General features: G+C 40.7%; 1 protein-coding gene across 3 annotated transcripts in view; it reads left to right on the top strand.

Annotated features, from left to right (window-relative positions):
* The window catches only part of LOC121303310 (zona pellucida sperm-binding protein 2-like), a 44,313-nt gene extending 27,845 nt beyond the window's left edge, over positions 1-16,468 (top strand). The window contains exons 1-22 of one of the 3 annotated variants that reach the window (XM_041233901.1): positions 3,981-4,047; positions 4,724-4,813; positions 5,242-5,366; positions 5,939-6,082; positions 6,465-6,542; positions 6,923-7,093; positions 7,453-7,549; positions 7,837-8,060; positions 8,624-8,777; positions 9,232-9,440; positions 9,756-9,873; positions 10,361-10,536; positions 10,733-10,850; positions 12,655-12,824; positions 13,089-13,186; positions 13,291-13,430; positions 13,878-13,928; positions 14,130-14,313; positions 14,390-14,525; positions 14,729-14,816; positions 15,317-15,415; positions 16,045-16,468. In XM_041233901.1, the coding sequence (XP_041089835.1) occupies positions 4,762-4,813; positions 5,242-5,366; positions 5,939-6,082; positions 6,465-6,542; positions 6,923-7,093; positions 7,453-7,549; positions 7,837-8,060; positions 8,624-8,777; positions 9,232-9,440; positions 9,756-9,873; positions 10,361-10,536; positions 10,733-10,850; positions 12,655-12,824; positions 13,089-13,186; positions 13,291-13,430; positions 13,878-13,928; positions 14,130-14,313; positions 14,390-14,525; positions 14,729-14,816; positions 15,317-15,415; positions 16,045-16,148 (2,736 nt within the window). In that variant the 5' untranslated portion in view covers positions 3,981-4,047; positions 4,724-4,761 and the 3' untranslated portion in view covers positions 16,149-16,468. Of the gene's footprint in view, positions 1-3,980; positions 4,048-4,723; positions 4,814-5,241; positions 5,367-5,938; positions 6,083-6,464; positions 6,543-6,922; positions 7,094-7,452; positions 7,550-7,836; positions 8,061-8,623; positions 8,778-9,231; positions 9,441-9,755; positions 9,874-10,360; positions 10,537-10,732; positions 10,851-12,654; positions 12,825-13,088; positions 13,187-13,290; positions 13,431-13,877; positions 13,929-14,129; positions 14,314-14,389; positions 14,526-14,728; positions 14,817-15,316; positions 15,416-16,044 lie in introns of those variants that run through there. The other 2 variants (XM_041233900.1, XM_041233902.1) reach the window with 2 other exon arrangements.
* The last annotated feature ends 2,973 nt before the right edge of the window (positions 16,469-19,441 follow it).

The following is a 19,441-nucleotide window of genomic DNA, read 5'->3' as shown; positions in this document are numbered from 1 at the left end:
TACCTAATTTATAACCACCTACTGCTGTCAGAAGCAGAAGTTGCTCAGGTCTTATCGCTACAGCGGAAACGATGGAATGTAATCAAACTGGACCGTCAACTGGACCGTCAACTGGCCTGTCTACCTTCTGTCAAGTACTATAGACAGTGAGGAATACGATTGACTGCCGCCACTTCAGTGTACAAATAAACTGACAATGCAGGAGAGCAAAGCAATATACAGCAATGGCCAAAGGTTTTCCATCACTGTATAATGAACTCATTTTGCTTCATAAAGTCGAATGAAACCTGCTGAACGTAACACTAACACATTGAATTACATACCGCTTTGTAGTTTGTCATATACTTAACAAAAAACTGACACGTTTTAAAAATGTAACATTTTGAAACATGAAATACTGTACTATTATTATGGCTTCCGGTACACTTTTGCAATACAACTTTGTAATAGGTTTAATTACACAATATTAAATAAAAAAGGATCTAAATTGTTTACATAGTTTTAAAAAAAAAAAAAAAAAAAAAAAAAAGATTCTGAATCCTAAAGTTCTAGGTGATGAAAAACATTTGGCCACATGTTCACTATGTAAAATCTATTTACAAAAAAAAAAATAATAATTACCATGTGCCATGCTTTTCCAATGCTTATTCTACATAGTTATAATGATTATATATATATGAATTAATGATTATATATATAAATTCTGTGTTACTGTTTGTGTATTGATCTTTGATGAAGCCTAGCATATGTAGCTTACCCTAATTTACCAAGTTTTACTTTACTACACTAATTTAACTTGTTTATCAATTTAACAGATGTTGGTCTGCAGTCAGAGTACAAACTAGCTGGTCATGAAGAAATGCAGTACCAGTATACTTAACAAGTGACAGCAATTCCAAAAGGAATTAATGAAGCAATAAAAAACAAAACCAGTCATGTTATAAACACAAAGGGGTTACTCACCAGTCCAGTACTCTGCCCTCCTAAATATATCAAACAGAGGAGGCATGAAATGGGTCAATAGCAATGCTAGGGTGTCTCTTCGCGAGCTTAGGGCTCTGCTACAAAGTTGGTGTACTGGTTTGGAAAAGAAAGTAGTGAATTATCTTTACAATGTTTACATTGCAACATGATTTGAATGAAATGAGGTAATTGGTTCAGTCCCAGTATTATGAATACCTTGACAAGCCCAGAGCAGTTCATAGCCAGTTAAGGCAGATTTGAAGAAAAACTGAACAAAAAGATAATCTATCAACACTCAGAATGATACAAACGCCATTCAGCAGTAAGAAGTGTGAAAAAAATGAAATTAAAGAAAAGCCTTTTGAAGCTACTAGCTATTATATACTGGACCGGATTACATTTCTACACCTGGGCTTTTGAAAAGCAAAGATTCTAACCCTAGCCCTAGGGGCTCACTTAGCTCTGCTTGATTCACCTTCCACACGGAGACCTTAACGAAGGTGAGGGAGGGGAGCACAGCCGTTGGAGCAGCCTGTTCATTGATAATGGTGCTCAGGACGGAGTCTGTGGCACTAGAAACAAAGCTTTACATTCCACTACTATTCAGAAGAGCTAATGGCACTGCTTTATCAGAATAATGTGAGCAACATTCACACTACCAGTAGTATAAGAACATGCAGGGAATACACATTCACGTGAACACCCGGTGCTCTACTTTCTGACCTCCAGATCAACGCTTCAGCTGTTTGATCTCGTCTTGGCTCTTTGAAAATCTTCACAACAGAGACAATAATTCTGAAAGGGTAGATGGGCTGATCATGTCTTGTTTTACTTGTCAGCGTACTGGAGGATGAGTTAAATATACACACACTCTCCCCACGATTTCATAATGTTCCAAATAAGCAGATTTGTAATAGCTGGAAGCATTCATTGTTTGTGCGTTATGTATAATCCTCAATGCTTTTCCTGCTTAGATAGTCATTTACCAGGCTTACTAATTGATGTGTTTTCAACCACAGGGTCTGCTTTTGAAAAAGACTCCCAAAAGATGACTTTCTGAAGAAGATGGAGACAAATTACAGTTGCACCCCCTAGTGGTCATTTAAACCATATAGAGAACACAGAATACAAACTTTTAAAAGGTTCAGAAGCCAGTAATTTTTTTAATGTAAACAAACTAAGTTTTTGGGTTTAACCTACACGGGCCATTGAAATAATCAGGTTCTCCTGCTCCTCATCCCGAAGCAATAAACAAGACTTGAGCTGCCTCAATCTTTTTGAAGCTCTGGTTGAACCAGTCTTGAGCAATCACAGTATTGCTCCGAACAAGGACCCACCCACTGCATCTCACTTTTAGACTGTAGCCTGAGAAAAAGGTCCTATGTGATAAAACATTGACACAAACGCGTGTGGTAGATTTCATTTCGAGCCAGTGTACTTATATTAGGTTGTTCTTTGGCGGGAATATTTATTTAGTCTACCTGACACGTCCAAAGCGACCAGGCTTGCAGACAAAACCGTGCACGTCTAGGCAACTCTGGAAAAAAATATATATATATATATATATATATATATATATATATATATATATATATATATATATATATATATATATCATGTCTTCTTAATCATCAGGCACACTAGTTTGCAGCAGACAATGCGCTGAAGTGGAGTTCTAGGTCAAATTAACTGAAAACAAACATTCACAGCATGCGTACTAAGAATTGCTCTCAGAATAAAGTCAGACTCCTACTCTATCAACGCCTAGGCCAAACTTTAAATATGTACAACCCAAATACCGGATTTGGTAAATTAACTTAAAAAGCTAGTACAATCCACCAGTGTTGAGAAGCATTATATATTTTCGCATCATTACTTTTTTTCCCCCAAGTCGTATAAAGGAAAGAAAAAAAAAAGTTAAATTTAGCATAAAAGCAGCCTAAATCCTGTCTCGATACGATTCCTCCAACCGTGTCTGACCAAGCCTCTAACCCGGTGTCCTCGCTTGCTGGGTCACGGCGTGCCCAGGTTTAGAAAGCCTTCAGAATCGCCACGCTTCCGTTCACACGCCCTGACTGCTGCACCTGATTATGACTGATTTGAATAGTCAGCAGGCGGTCTTAATTGCACTTGATTAAATGTTGATCGGGTGTGGGAGAACCAGCTGCCCCAAATTATTATTATTATTATCATTATTATTATTATTATTATTATTATTATTATTATTATTATTATTATTATTATTCCTGTTTTAACCAAACAAGTTTAATTCAATTAATCAAGCAATTCGGACCCATTTCCCCACCTGAGCCCTGAAGAGCGCAATGGTTTCGAATGGGTTGATCAATCCCAGCTGCCGGGGCTGATGCCATTGGGCGCTGACACCCTCAATATGTATATATTCGGTCGGTTAGGGTTGAGTGAGAGCTGTGTTGTTGAGATGTTGTGGTTATTCGGTTATTCAGCGTTGAGAACAGATGAAATGGCTTTTGCTTTCATTTTACAGTGAGTGTAACATTGACGGGTTTATTTTCTTAAGAAAGACTTCTGTAGTGTAACGAGTGGCATGTGTTCCCTCCTAATTAGATGAGGAGGGAGCTGGGATTTTTTATACTAAAACAAAAAGTAGATTTCAGTGTAGAGAATACTAAAGTTTAGATGTCGTCTATGCTCTTAATTAATCTTTAGTGTAAATACAGAACCAAATATTAAACAACTATAATAATATGAATTAATTCAGTTTTATGGGTAACTAAATCTGTGTAATGCTAACAGATTGAGACCAGTTTAACTCTTTAGTTACAAGAATCTGACGCTGCTTCGAACTATTTCTTTATGCTTTTGCGATCTCCTCCCAGTATTACGAGGAGGAAACTTGCAATTTGGATGACTAGGTCCCGTCTGTTAAACTAAGCTCTTTCGTGCACACGACACATGTACCTTAAAGGGTTAAATCGGTTTCAGTGTGCGCGCTATTGTTAGAGACCAGTGTCTTCATATGGCTGAGTAACGCGGCACTCTCTTGCAGAGCTGCGCTGCTGTGCACGGCATTCCTCTTGGGCGGGTCTGCGGACGCGCCGCCTGGTGAGTGATTCTTCCACGGGTGTTCTGCCAGGAATCGAGATGCTCAACCCTGGTCCGGGAGAGCCGCAATCCAGCAGGCTTCATAGGCAGCCCGTAATCATCACTTTCTGAAGACTTAGAACTATTTAATTAAGCTAAGTAGTAATTTTTATATACATTGGAGAAACCTGAACACCACGCACGCAGCTCGCGTGGACCAGAGCTGACCACGCTTGATTTAATTGAACTAATTTACTTACTAATTCGATCAATTTGCATTCTTCATACATCACGATTAATCACCTAAAACCTGCCGGATTGTGTCTCCGGGACTGGGGCCGGCCGTGTGACTGACCTGATGCGATTCGAATTACTGTCTTCAAGAAAATGGTTCGACTGGTGGGGTTGCTTGCTGATGGGTGTATTATGCTCTCCCACATGCCGCTGAAATAAAACGTCCTGTTGCTACCAAGTGATATGAAAAGATCACTTGCATCTTTGCAAGGTTTTTCATTGGCCGTCTTTGTACATTGCAAAACAGATGCAGTCAAATCATTTCATTAACTGTAGATACACGTCTCGCACATTTAAATTGTATATATTGAGCGGAGTACATGGTGTAAGGAACAGTTTTATTAAAGGGGTATCAACAGTCCCACACTTCAATCTTGCATTTACAATACGTCTCTTCATACAGGTGCTTTTGTAAGCGAGTGTCGGGACCGATACTTTTGGATGTCGATTAAACGGAGCTTCATTAAAGACCGATACCGCTTTGACATCATCGGTAAGCTGTCGCCGGTTTTACTCAAACGCTCGCGTCTAACGGCAATGTGTGGCAAGCCGTTTAAAACATTTAATCCAGTTTTCTGATACAAACAGTTCTATTGATATCGAATAGAATTCTAAATTGTTGGATGATTCTTATCGAAGTAAACAGTTATTAAAATAGCTTGCCAGGAAGTGCATGCGCTCAACCACACCTGTTAAGAATTGCAATGCCTCTACTGGAAGCCACAGTACTGCAGTAATTCATATTGGATTGACATGCCACATTTTCAATTGGTCAGTTTGTAGTAGCATATGCAGGGATTCGGGACACTAAAGCACTATAATTCAATATGATGGTGTAATATTTGACAAGCACATCTATATAGTGATGGGAGCCATTTGTCATTGCTGTAGTTGTGCTCAACTCCTTGTCCTGTCCTATAGATGACAATGGTGTTCACACTTTGGATGAGAGATACTCTGCATCCTGTGGATTCACTTCCCAGTTCAATATCCCGGGAGACCTGATCTTCAGAGCTTCATTCCTTGCTTGTCATGTGTCAAGTCAGGTTGGGCTTTAGCAGAAACTGCCATTGACTATATGAATTTACTGTTTGAGAGCTCAATACAAGCTGTTATATAGGTGATACATTTTAGGTTTTTGTGGTTAAACTAGTTACAATGTAGTTTAAGAATTAAAATAACAGGTAATATGCCAGTTAAAGGCTCATTATGAAGTACCAGTCCTCTGACAGGGGCACTTAATAGGCTAAAATTCAGTTCATGAATGTCTACAGACTGAATTAAGTTCAGCACTGTTATGGAGTATTGATAATCATGGATGGCCCATACCTGTTGTGAAACTTGCAGTATTGTTTGGCAAACTCTATCCAAGGGGATTTGTAGATGTTATGAGGCAGTACAGGGTTACAATGCAAAATTTTATATTAAGTGTGTAAGTGATAATGCTACTAGCATACAAACTAAGATCAGTTAAGACCTGTTAGCAATGCAAGGATAGTGCATTATGTGAGGATCCTGTAATGTGGTGCTTGGGTCAGGCAAGTCCAGTGCATGGAAGTTCTGCTACAGGTGCAGTCTCCAGTCCTGTAAGAAGAATCCTGCTTTGTCACGCTTTCAGGAAGACGCCCGGTTCCACTTACAGTTTCTGTTTGTGAACATCGACAAGTTCGGCAGAGAGACCAGCTATCCCTTCTCAATGACCTGCAACCTGGGCTCTGATTGGAAGCCTCGAGAGATTGTGTGCGAGGAGAACTACATGGAGGTAACTCAAGTCCTCTGTCCTATAAATGTGTGATCTAGGGGTCTTGGTGATTAATGGAAGGGGTTTACCAGGAGGTGTGTAACCCCTGAGCAAGTCATCTAACCTTTTGATGAGAAGTAAAACTGCATTCCTGTTGTGACTCTGCTGCAGTTGTGGTGCATAGCTTGCACCCTTGTCTTTTTGGTTTATTAACTTAATAATGAAGTGGAGTCTAGTGCTCATGCTATTGAGTAATGTAAAAACTGGGAGGCTATTTGTTTTCTGAAAGATCATAAAACTAAACTTATTGAGCACAAAATGGAACCATATAGGGGTGTGGGTTCTGTGCTGAGAAAATACATTTTGTTTTTATGCAATGCATATTCCATGTCTTCTGTTCTAGGTGTCTGTAAGGAAGAATGTCCCTGTTATTGCCCAAGAAGGATTGGGTACTGAAGACTGGCAGGGGGCCCTCCCTATAGTAAGTCCTTTTAATCTCCAGTTACTCTTTTCAGTGTGGCTTCTGGTCTAGTAGAAGCAACAATTTTGTAAATGTGTGTTGTCAAAACAAGTTGACTGCCTCCAGGAGATTTTCCTGGTTTATGCAAGTATTCACCCTGTAAGGTGCAGCAACCATGTATCTTAAATACAAATGGGGTTAACTTTCTTCACCATGAGGTGCACCCAACAGTTGTTTACTGTTGGGTGGGATCTGTAACCTGGATTTGTCAGCTTCGTTCTCATGATCCTTGTCCAAATCTAGTGTATTTGGAAGAGTTTTGAATTGCACAATTGTTTGTATACTTTAAGGGTTTAGACTTGCAGATTGATTTATTTTTTTTTGGTTCTTGTGTGCACCAGGCTCAGCAAGCGGCAATGCTGGTTTGGCAGGTTGTGATCCATAAATCTGGGCAGCCGGCAAAATCCATGAACATCTCTGCAATGCAAGCTCTGGGATACATGGTCAACTCTACCTCTTCAAGAGTCTACTTCCGTTCTCCCTTTGGAATGCCAGAGTCTGAAATCCTGTCGGTAAGAATGCTGCTTGCCCTCATCCCTCTTGCTGCCTGCATTCAGCAGTCACTTACTAGAAGTTGCCTGTTTCTAGTGCCAAACCTATGCATGAATGATTGTGCACATTACAGAAAGTGCAATGCTATTAATACAATAGCAACTAGGATGCAAAGTTAAGATTACAGCAAGTTAGAACTACAGTGAGAGGTGCATTAATACATTAGTGAAGGATCCAGTAATGTGGTGTTTAGGTTGGGTAAGTGAAGGGTATAGTAGAGGTAGGTCAAGAGATCTGCAAGTGCTGTCTAAACGGGTGGGTCTTGAAGAGCTAGTAAGATGCTAGGCTCATCACAATCTCTGCTGTATTGCTCTATCAGGTGGCAGGGATCCAGGTGGAAGCCATCAGAGCCACTGTGTTCTACAAACAGAGGTGGATGCTGCTATTGGTGGACACTTCAGCTGCCTGTGCCAAGAGTGAGTATCTGTGGAGGAGGCTGGGAAGCACAGCAATCCTAGAGAGCAAAGTGTCTGCCAACATTCCTTAAGCTTCCAACTTATTTTCATGTGAAAGTTCAATGCATTATACACTTGACTCTGTGCTGGGAATGCTTGGACACCTGGTGGTACTATCTGAATCTCCTTATAACAGTGCCATTTTGGGACAGGCAACTATTGCCTGTTAACTATTACAATAACTGCAGACATTAAATGTAATGTAGCAAATTGCATAAATACAGCTTGTTTTAATCTTGGTATCCTAGACGATGGCACTTTTGATGGTACCAGCCTGATCTGGGAGACCCCTCGAATCCTCACCCCCTTGGTCCTTCACATTGCCCAGTTCCAGGATAAGCAGATTACAATGGGGGTGGAGGGCATTCTCCTCAATGCTCCCACATTGCAGACCAGGGGTTACAAACTGATTGTCAACAACACCATAGTGAAGATTTCTATCCCCTATGGAGCTGAAGGGGGATATCTGAAGGTAAGGGAGACTCCAGAGCTAGCTGGAGCATAAAGTCATAGCTTCACTTAATACAGTTACCATATTGGTTCTATGGTCGTGAATTTAATCTACTAGAATGACTCTGGTTACATTTTAAATGTAAATCATTAACAGGTTTAATGTAATCCTGTCACTAGGGTTAAAACCAGTTTAATAACTGGCAGTATTGCCTTCCCACTGAGTGTTGTGTTGGGCATACCTTGGCATGGTGTTGGAGAATGGAGCCTCTCCAGTGTGTAGAGTGCTTGTATGACATTTTCACCCTGTTTTGTGTAGGTAGTTGCCCCATTGCAAGTCAATACATACAATTAGACTAATTATATGATGCTTAATATCCAATCATTTGATGGACCATCACGATGGATAAGCAGGTATCCATTCCCGCTGTGAAACTCTACATTCAGGAAGCAGTGGCTCTACAAGGAGCTCTTTGGTCTCCATGATTGACAATACATGCTTCTGTTACATTGTGTAGAGAAATGCATGAGTTAGACCCCTAAGGACTGGAGGAAGTGACCTGTTGTGCCTCCTTGTTTTTGCAGAGTCTTGTCATTAATAACCAGTACAACCAACTCTACGCCATTGACCTCTTCTTTGAGCACCAGTGGGCTGATGACCTGTGGGAGGTGACCCAGCACCGATCCTTCAAGCCGGTCAACACCCCCTTCATTCCTGAGACCCCTTATGTCATAAACAGTGTGTATACTGCTTGCTGGATTTCAGACCCCCTCAATCTAAATGTATAGCCAAGTTTTTGCTAATCCCAGTCATTGTTCCTATAAAGCTGTGTCAAGATTTGTCACTTCTATACCTTCATGCATCAGAATCAGTTTTTGGTGTAGAAACAATAGGCACTCATGTGGGAATGTTGGACTGCTCTTTCCTTTTCATTGATCAACTTTAACTTGGTCTTTTTGGTTCCTCCTTGCTATTAAATTGCATGTGGCTTAAGTTGATTTACAGTAGCTTGACTTCATATGCAAATCAACTGTAGAGCAATGCATTTGCTCAATTTGCACCCAGGGCTGGGTGCAGGATTTGGAGACTTGGTGGGTTAAAGGTTTGCCCATAACTCTTGCCTTGTCCCAGATCTGTTTGGTCTGTGCACCCAGTGTATTGACCAGCTCAACCTCCATGCTTGTCGTCTTAGACACTGTCCCGAGTGAAAAGAGCTTCACTGTGACCCTTGGTAACTTCAAGCCAGACGTTGAGCTGAAGAACCTGACCATCAATGGGGTTCCGCTGACCCTTCCTGAGGCCGAGAACAGGGGTGTGAAGATCATTATGGTCCAGCACCCCAATGGCACAAAGGATTTTGTCCTGAAGGTCCCTTTCAACAACCCGCTGGTATTGGTAGAGGTAAGGATTAAAACTAGTCTACCTAATGTAAAAGACAGGTTTCATGTCCTGTGTAAGCTATAGCTAATGCTAGCCCTTTCTACCAGACCTCAAAGGAGGTACCATACAATTGTACCAATGAAAGCCTTTCATATCATATGATAGTCAGCTTTAATTTGTATATGTACATGACAAAATTGTCAAGGGGAACACACTAGAACAAATCTGCTACTGCTTCTACAGTAAAGCAAACTATCTTGTGCTTCTTTGGAGACTGGACTTTGTCAAAGATTGGTGGGGGGTGGGGTTTAACTTTTGATCCTGATTCTCTTGCAGTATGTTGGGAATCTCATCAGGAGATACACCTTGAACATCAACTACACCTTGAACATAGTCCCCCAGAATGATCCATATTTCCACCCAGCCACTATTGTGTGCGATGTGAAGGATGTCAGTAAGTGACTTGTTAAAATGGCTAGTTGTGTGGGGAGGTGTCTGCCTTGACCAATTATCTGCAAGAACTTCCCCCATACCTGATGTAGGCTATGGTGTGGCATTGATTTTTTTTTCAGCCCTGTACCATTGGTTCTAAAATCCACTGGTTGTTTCAAAGCAAATTGGCTAAAACATGTGCTAAAGTGAAACACTTTTCAGAGGTAGTGTGGAATACATATTTACATACTCCAATGGTAATGTCCACATTTCTCAAATGAGAAATTTGTCTTTTGTAGCAAGTTTTCCTTTTGTGGATTAAGGTAACTTGACAAATTTCAAGTGTTTTGCAACTTTAAATTGGCTTTTTTGCATTTTGCAAAAGTGCTGAAATTCCAGATTTCTCATTCACAAAAGCGCAACCTTTTTTTGCTACAGGACTTCCCATATTTCCGTTGGGGTAGGTACACTTGACTACAACTGTGACCGTGCTAATGATTCCTTCCCAGGTCTCCCTGATGTCAAAAGCTTTTGTACAGAAACCAGCATAGTGTTTGAAGTGACCCCAGGCAACATGGACTCCAACTGGGAGCTGTACATTGGGAAACACCCTCTACCCTACACCATCACCTACCCCAAGACGACTATCGAGTTGCCGCTCTTCAGCATTGGCTACATCTATGAGGTGAGGATCCAGGGCTAGCATGGCTAATACCACCAGTTGATTAAGGGATTTCTATATTGGGTAGCTTAGTTAGTTGCCATATTGATGCACCATGTATAACTCTCTGAATTTAACTTTTCTTGTATCTAAATATGTCCACCTTGACTGACTATTCCAAGGTTACAGCCAGCCTTTGTTCACTGCTTTCTCTTCCAAGGATATCTCTCTTAGGGGCCTTGCTGTTCGAGTGGAACTGAACATGAGGAACGTCAAGAACTTGCAGATCGAGAAGCAGTTTGTGCAACGCTGCCCAATCCCAACCAGGGAGCTACTAGGTGAGTAGGACTCCTGCACTGGTGGTGTTCACCTCCATGTATTGAACCAGCAACTGCAAAGGCTCCTATTGTCATGCATTGAGCTGTGGGACTGCCATTCTTGTCCTTCATTTAAAATGGTCTCCACCCAATAGCTGCCCCCCCCCCATGCAGAATAAAATAGTGCATTCTAGTTTTGGCTAGCTCCATGAGCTAGACTAGTCTGCTTGTAGTGTGACTAAAGTACTCAATTAGTGTGAAAGAACTATTTCAACACTGCTTGCAGTGAGGCATGATCAATAGGAATCTTACTTTAGGATGAGACTGGCAAGAAATAAATTGTTTACTAAGAATCAATACTGAGTGTTCCTTCACTTTTAAATATAACCCTATTGCTTTAAATTACATTGGTGTGCAAAACTGGAAGCCTTACAAACTGGAATGCAAGCAAAGTGTGCATTCTGAAGTGGAGTGCACAGATAGCTGGACTATGGAAGAATGCATCTACCATCCCTATAATCAAATGGCTTTAAATTGTCAGATCCTTTTCAATTTCATCTGATACTAAAGCTAGTCAAGTTGCTATGCCACATGTTGACTATTACACTGGCTGCATACTGTAATGGGTAACCTGTTAATTTAGCTGCTACCTTTGTCCCATTTTCAGTTTAACTCATATTTAATTGCAAAAGTAGTAGTGGGTATATACAACAGACTGGGGAATTGAGGCTTGAGCTGCTTTTAAATGAGCAGAATGAAAAATTAAGATACCAAGAGCAAGTAGCTGATTCTGAACAAATCTGTACTGTTAGTCAAACAGTTACAAAAGACTAGTACAGTTTTTGGGCAAAAGTCTCTTGTGGTACATCAAAAGCAATATTTAAATGTCTCAACTGAGACTCTTCATTCACTATTGAATCTCAATCTTTGTGGGCCCGGTATAACAAACCTACTATTGGACACCAATGTGGGATATGCAGCTAAATGGTTTCTTGTATAGTCTGTATTCCAAAGATGGAAATTTAATCAATACTATAACAGTATGGACATTTAACACACTGGTACCAACTTATGTTCTGACTAATGGGCACTTTTTTTGATAAGTAATTGCATTTCAAACACTTGCACATCTTTGATGTACATGTCAAATACTAGTTCAGGACCTGTGCACTGGTAAGATTTAAAAGTACAGTGAATTGTATAATGTACCAAATATGTAAATATACCAGAGTGCTTTTTCAAGACACTTGAACCAATGTTGGTGCCTGTTAACATGTATTGGAGTCTGACATGGATTTAAAGTTTGGCCCTGCCAGCAAGGGATTGAATATTGCAGCATGGCTTGAAGGCAGCCTCTGTACAGAACTCCTAAAAGGCTTACTATATAAAGTCATTTAGCCAATTGCCCTTGTCACCAGCTTATTCTGGAAACCCTGGGTTGGGACTTTTTTCAGGAAGTACTATTTGAGAATTGATCTAACTTTTTAGCTGATTAAGACAATTTGACTAAAAGTTACTTTAATTTGTTTCCACTAAAGAATACTGTTAATAGCAATTGATTGTGCTGGACTCTTAAATGGGAATTTACTTCCAAAATAGAATTTACCTCCAACCCTGCTGCATGAGTCGCAGCAAAGCGAGTGCACAGTAGTGATCTGTCTGGGTATAAACTAGCTTCAGTTAGGGCAAGGTGTTCAGAGTATGACCCTGCAATAGCATGTAATCAAATTTGAAATGTAGACCCTCTGATTTGCATGGTCTTGTAAAGCTATTGGAGTAGCTTGTTAACTTGATTTAGTCAGATCCCTTTTCTCTTCCCCCACAGTGTGCATGCCTAACGGAGTGATAACTGTGGTGGCTGTGACAATGGAGCCCATACCAGTGGTGGAACCCAGCAAGACCACCCTACTGGACCGGACTTGCAAGCCCAAGGAGTTCGACTCTACCAGGGCACTTTTCACCTTCAGTGTGAACACCTGTGGGACTACCAGCAAGGTCTAGTTTAGGATCTTGATTGCTTCATGTGTCTCTTTTTGAATCCTAGCTCCTGACATTCACACCTAGTGTGGTGGTCTGTTTTAATTCTGGTTTGGTCAGGTCTTTTTGGCCTTAGCTTTGCAGAGTTATATTCCTTTTTCTTCTGACCAGGGATTTGGACTTGCTTGGAATACAGATTAATAAAGCTACCACTTCTATTTGGGAAGTGAGGTCTAATTTTTTTGTACTTATTGCATGCTGTTATGGATCCTGCATTCACAGATTGTGAATAACTACCTGGTGTATGAGAATGAAGTGGTGTATGCCAGAGCACTGTTCCCTCCCAGTGCTCCAGTGATCACTAGAGACTCTGAATACAGGTGAGCAGAGGCTGGGATCTTGGCTTTGAGAACTGTGGTGATGTCAGGTTGTGACCATTGCATGACTCCAGCCCCTGATCTAAACATGTCATTAACTCTCCTAGGCTGACGATCCGTTGTCGTTACCCGCTCAATGACACCCTGATGCTTGCTGCTGAAAGAATGGCTGTCCCTTCTCCGGCCCCCTTCTCTGGAAATGGACGAGGATCCTTGCATTTCCGCTCTTACGACCCTGTGGCTAGAGGTATTGCTTAACCAGGCTCATCTCCTGGGGTGCTTTTCTGTAGGTGCTACTGGGCTCTTAACTAAGGCTTTACTAATTTGGTATTGCAGTGAGCGTTTCTCTTACTGACTATTGCACTTCATTTAGGAGCCTGGCAGACCTGTTTGCTTCATGTAAGTGATTTGAACACTCTGTATAGAGCTGTACAATTTATTAATGTCTTCATTGAACACCAGCTGCATCTAGATTTGCGAAGTTTCTGCTGAAGATTACACTTCAAGTCTCCTGTAATTCACAATGTCAATTGGCTATAAAACAATATTCTACATGTTGGCATTTTACTGCTCAACTAAGGATGTAAATAAGCATTTGTATAAATAGTTATTCTTTATCTAGCCAATGAGTGACATTTTATTGCTGTAAAATACAGCCTTCGGCTCTTAACAAATCCCAAAATCTTTGTTGCAGGCCACAAGAGACCGAGAGATGTTATGAGTCTCAAGGCTCGAATAGCAAGGGGTAGGTGTCCACCTATCTTCACTTCCACATATTTGACAAATTCTGCTCCTGTAGTCTTCATATGAACTCCCAAAGCTGCACACATTGGCCCACCCATGGATTGGCCAAACTCCCATGTGCCTCTGATCATGAAATGTCATGAATCCATTTGTGTGTGTTTTGACCAAGAGCTGTGAAAGGAGAATTTTTTTTTCTCTGCAGATATAAGCTACTCCCAGTTCTACTCTACGTTCCCTGTGTCCCAGTCTCTGCTGGCACCCCTGTTCCTCCAGGTTGAGCTCCTGCACCCTCACGGCTTGGCTGACCACCTCATCCTGCAGGACTGCTGGGCCACACTGACCCCTGAACTGGATGCCAGCCCTCAATGGGACCTGGTCACTGACAGGTGAGGTGGGGTCTGCTAGTGCAGCCCATTATCTGTGCTTCCAATGCAGGCTTGCAGTGACACTTCCTTTGTACAGCTGCCTGGTCACAGGAGATTCCTACAGGACCCGGTTCCACCCAGTGCTGGCAGACACTCTCGCAAGGAGTTCCTCCCACCTCAAGAGGCTTGAGGTCCAGGCACAGCCTAACGAGGATCCTGCCTTCTGGAGACAGGTTGGTTAGTGCCCCTCCATGAAGGGGCTCACAGTACAAAAACCCAGAATGATTTGTTAAATTCAACTGGCCAGTTTAATACCTTTTTTTAGACTTCAATAACATCAAGCAATAGGCTAGGCATTGCACTACCAGCTTCAGCCAGTGGGGCAGTCTTCCTGTCACTCTGCTGTAACAAGCACTGCTTCTGTCCCTCCTCCCAGGTGTATTTCCATTGCATGGCTGTAGTTTGTGATCCTAATCTGGAGGACACCTGCAATAAGACATGTGTGCCTGGAGACCAGAGATCTGGTAAGAAGACTAGTTTATTGATCCAACAGTTGGTGAAAGTCCTTCTTGGCATTTTGCTGGTATGAGGCAGAATTGTCCAGTACAGCTATAGGAATTCTGATGGATCAGTTTAAGACCTGATCAAATATGATCATCAGAATCCAAATGCGATTGTTCATTGAAGCCTCCCAAGTAAACTGGTTTCACTTTAATGGAGTAACAGAGAAGTACTAACTTTCTATAAACCTAGTAAGATGGCAAAAACACATCTAGTGATGTATGGTGTAAGCCTACTATAGTATAAATACCAGGCATAGTGGTGACTCCCTGGATCATTGAAGCAGGCCTGAGGGCTCTCCTCCAGGCGTTCAGATCTTTTGTTTTAATACTAGCAGCATGTTTTGCATCTAAATGTCCAATGAGGATATTTTATCACTAAAACTGATAAGGTTTGTAGTCTGGTCTCCTCATAGTTGTAACAAAGTGTTTGCAAGAGTCTAATTGGATGCTTTCTCTTCCAGCTCGCAGTGTTGATCGTTTCAGGAAGACCCGTGGATATGTTTCTGCTGGACCAGTCCACATGAAACCTGAGGGGGAAGTTGCTGATATCAAAGCTGCAGGTGATGGCTATATTGCTCTTTTTTAAATGTGTGGTTCCTTCCCTATACATAAATACTAATTTTAAATTGTGGCATACTCTCCATCTTGGGTGGGGGATGAGAAAGTGTTCTCCAGAAATATTAAATGGTTTAAAGTATATTTAAGCAGTGGCTTTGTTTCAGATAGTGGTGTAACTAGGTTGACACTAGTGTGCAAGTTTACTGTCTCATACCAACCTGCATGGTGAACTTCAGTTTTTGGTTGGTGATAGAACTAGGCACTCTGTGTGAATGTTAGACCACTTTGTGCATTTAATGGGTAAAAACTGCTTCAAGTCTGCTTTATCTATTTTGCCATACAAATCATTTTAATTTTTTTAGAGTGTTCAAAGAACACTAGCTACTGACCTCATGAGGTCATGCATTTGTCTTTGTCCTTTATATAGACCAGGGTTTTATAGGTGTCTTTTTACATCAGTGGCTGAAGATCTGGAACGCCTGTTAATGTTGAATAAGCCAATAATTGGTTCAGTTTAGCAACTGAGATTGGTTGAAACAAACTATTCTCCAGGCCCAGGGTTAGGACAGTTTTGTTTTCAATTCAGTCCTGGTGTGTCAGGCTGTAATATCCTCACCTGTTTCTCTTTCAGACTCTTCTCTGCTGCCCTACTCTGTTCCACTTGTGGGAGTCGCTGCTGTCTTTGTCTCTGGACTCTTGTTGCTGGTTGCTGTGGTTCTGTCTGTTAAATCATAGATGTTGATCCTATGCTTTTGAATAAAGATTCAGCTTTGAGGCTGAGTGGTTTCTTTTTTCTTAATCCAAAGTACACTAAACCTGACTTGTTGCTAGTGAACTTCAGAAACTTGTATGTGGTCTTGTGGTCACTACACTAAACCTTCTGGCTTGACCTCCAATGTAAAATGGCTAGTTTCACAGACCATGATTGGCACTAATCCTGTAACCTGCTTAACCTTACTTCTGGGAAGGTAGTTCAAGGTTAGTGTTAGATGGCCTGGATCTGTAAACCCTGATCAGCACTAACTTTACCTTTCTACACAAGGGTCACTAAGCAGAGATTCCCCCCCCCCCCCCCCCCCCCCCCCCCCCCCCCCCAAAAGGGGAAAATCAGTTCTGCAAACTGAGTTGTCCCATTAAGGTAAATGGCTCTATTGAACAACAGTTAACACTATTTGTACACCTTTTTAAATTACAAGGAACTAAACTAGAAGTAGTTAAACATGTATGTAAAATTTAAAGACATTTCCTGTTGTGTAAATATGTTCTGACCATACAGAACATCTGCATTATGCAGCCAACAGATTCCTAGGATCCCTGGCATGTGAAACAACCCTATATTGGTATCTAGTTGTGATGCTGGTGTGTAAATTTAACATGATGCTGAAGGACTAATTGAAACATTTGTATGAAGTCTTAGATTTTGCTAGCTTCTGCACTGTTACAGGTGTCATCTGTTGTGTGTTTTTTTTTTTTTTTTTTAAAAACTGTACCGTACTCTTCTTGTATTAAATTTTGCCCAGCACAAAGGCACGTATATCTATGGCAGGACAAAAAATTGAAGGGCAGCTCCTCAATTTTATCACCTGAACAGGTGCTGCAAACATCCAAACTAGGTGGTATGTGGGGGTACATATTTGAAATAGGCACACTGGCTCCTAGGGTAGATGTATATGAAAATGTTAAAGATTTCACAGCTTTGAGTACACCTATTACAAGTTGTCATGTGTGGTACAAGCAATATGAGTGCCATGGAATAGTTAAAGCCCTGTGTATTGAGGTATTTAACACCTCTGATCTTGTACTGATTACAATCTCCATTTGTATTCCTGATTTAATACTGGGAGCTCAGGCTAGGAAATAAGATTTAGCAGATGGTCCAGTATGCCGCTAGCCGGGTACACCTGTGATGTTATAAACTCATGTTAGCCAGGAGTGCTCTTAGAGTAGATGCTGCCTGCCTCTTCAGCTAATCAGCTGATGCATTGTAGCTAATCAATAAAACAGCCAGTTTTTCAATTATTTTCTTAATACACCTTAGGTCCATTTTGGTGGGTTTGTTTTTATTTCTGTATATATTAATATGCTCCCCCCTCCCCATGTAATTTTTTTTTTTTTTTTCCAAGTTTGTTCTAAACCAGTGCCATACTTCAAAAACATGTGTAATCCACATTTTGTGTAATCTTACTTTAAGAGTAAGATGTTGACAACAAAGCACAGCATGCTATCTCATTGTAAACTGGACCAATTACTGCCTTGTCTCATTTGGGACAGAATGTTCAACTCCCTCCACCCCTGAGAATGTAACAGCAGGGACAAGGACACATGAGGTGGTGGTGGTGCTGGTGAAACAAACTTCATTTAGGAATGACTGATACAATGGAAAGCAGTCTAATCAGTCCACCTGTCTAGAAATGTTAATCTGTTCCTAAATGGCCAAACTTGCAATTGTTCATATTTGCTCATTTTAATACCACAGTCTTAAACATTTTTATATCATCTCAACCATAATCCTGTTTACAGCTGTGTGAAGCTAGATGCAACTGCTGCCTTGTCACTTGTCTTGGTTTGAGTCAGTTGTTGTACTAACCCCAAGGACAGGAAGCTGGCTTTGCCAGCTGATCGCTTATTAAATGTTTGTGTGTAAAACATTCTATTAAAAAAAAAAAAAGTGAACTTAAACAGATTTCCCTTTACACACCCATAGTCACAATAATGTCAAGGTGCAGTCCTTTATATAATAAGCCCAGATCATAGAAGTGATGATGTATCCTCTTAAATGCACTGTAGTGTTGTCCAGGTGCCAGAACAAGTTGAACAAATTAAAACAGCAGCTGCCTGGGCTAGGTTTGGCTGAACTTGAACCTTCAGATCAGCTCCACACCCTGAGAACAGACTTTAGTGCACAATAAGCTTGAAAGAAAACTGAGGTCAACATAGGTGAGTGGGCAGGGTCCAAATCCAGAACAGGCAGTTAAGGTAATGGCAATACACAGCATTACTTTTAATACAACAGAAGAATTTCAATAAGTGTGATTCAGTATTAAATAAATGCTTTGTTATTTAAAAAAAGCCATCCCTTGTGTTTGGTCCTGATGTGCAGGGTTTATTACTTAATTAGCCCCTCCAGGTTCTATCCAACACCATGATTGCTTTCTTACCTGTCATTATTCCCCCCCCAGATTCACCAAAAGACAGACCAAATAACAAAACAAAAAGATGCAACTTAATGCATTACATCAATGTGCAGTTAAGGGACAACAAAGTTATTCCTCAGCAGGAATATTTTAGACCTCCCAAACCCACTCCCTCAACCAACCAACTGCAATCCAAGATGCTGCTCAGAAATAAATATTAGACTTTTTTCCAGTTGAGACTAAATTTCCAAATTAAATTGAATCAAACATGGATTTAATTTAAAAGTGGCATTACTGATTTGTCACTGGTTTCTATAAGAGATAAAACATCAAAACAATCCAGTTGAGTGCAGTTTGAAGTAACACTTTGTTTATGCTGCTGAAAACATTTCAGTGGATGCACACAAGATGAATGGGTGACACCATAATTTAATTCTTAGTAGTACAGAATTTAAAGAACCAAGGCATGTTTGACACACATACCAAGCATGCTACATAACAGGGGACTTTGTTATTGTGGCTAATATGTAATTTTTTTTTTTTTATTAATAAAATCTTGGCTTAGGAGTTTTCTATGTGAACTGCTTAGCCTATTACATATAAAATTGTGTGGTCTGCTTTTTGTTTGGTTTAAAATGTAAAACTAAAAAAAACTGCCCAAAGCAACTTAGAAATACAAAGTATGTAGATGTATATCAAACTCCTAACGATACAAATCAGGGGTACACTTGGGTGGCGTTAGTTCAGTGTTGAAACTATTGGCTGCATACCTGAACTCAACCAGTTAGCAGGGATGAGTCAACAAAAACGTCACTGAAAGGCAGTCTTCAGGAACGCTTTATTGAATGAAGATGGACTATATGAATTCAAATGCATTAAAAAAAACAAAAAACA

Source organism: Polyodon spathula, chromosome 32 (genome assembly GCF_017654505.1).
Source record: "Polyodon spathula isolate WHYD16114869_AA chromosome 32, ASM1765450v1, whole genome shotgun sequence".
Taxonomy (NCBI): Eukaryota; Metazoa; Chordata; class Actinopteri; order Acipenseriformes; family Polyodontidae; genus Polyodon; species Polyodon spathula.
The sequence above is the reverse complement of the archived record's forward strand: the minus strand, read 5'-3'. Positions and strand labels throughout refer to the sequence as shown.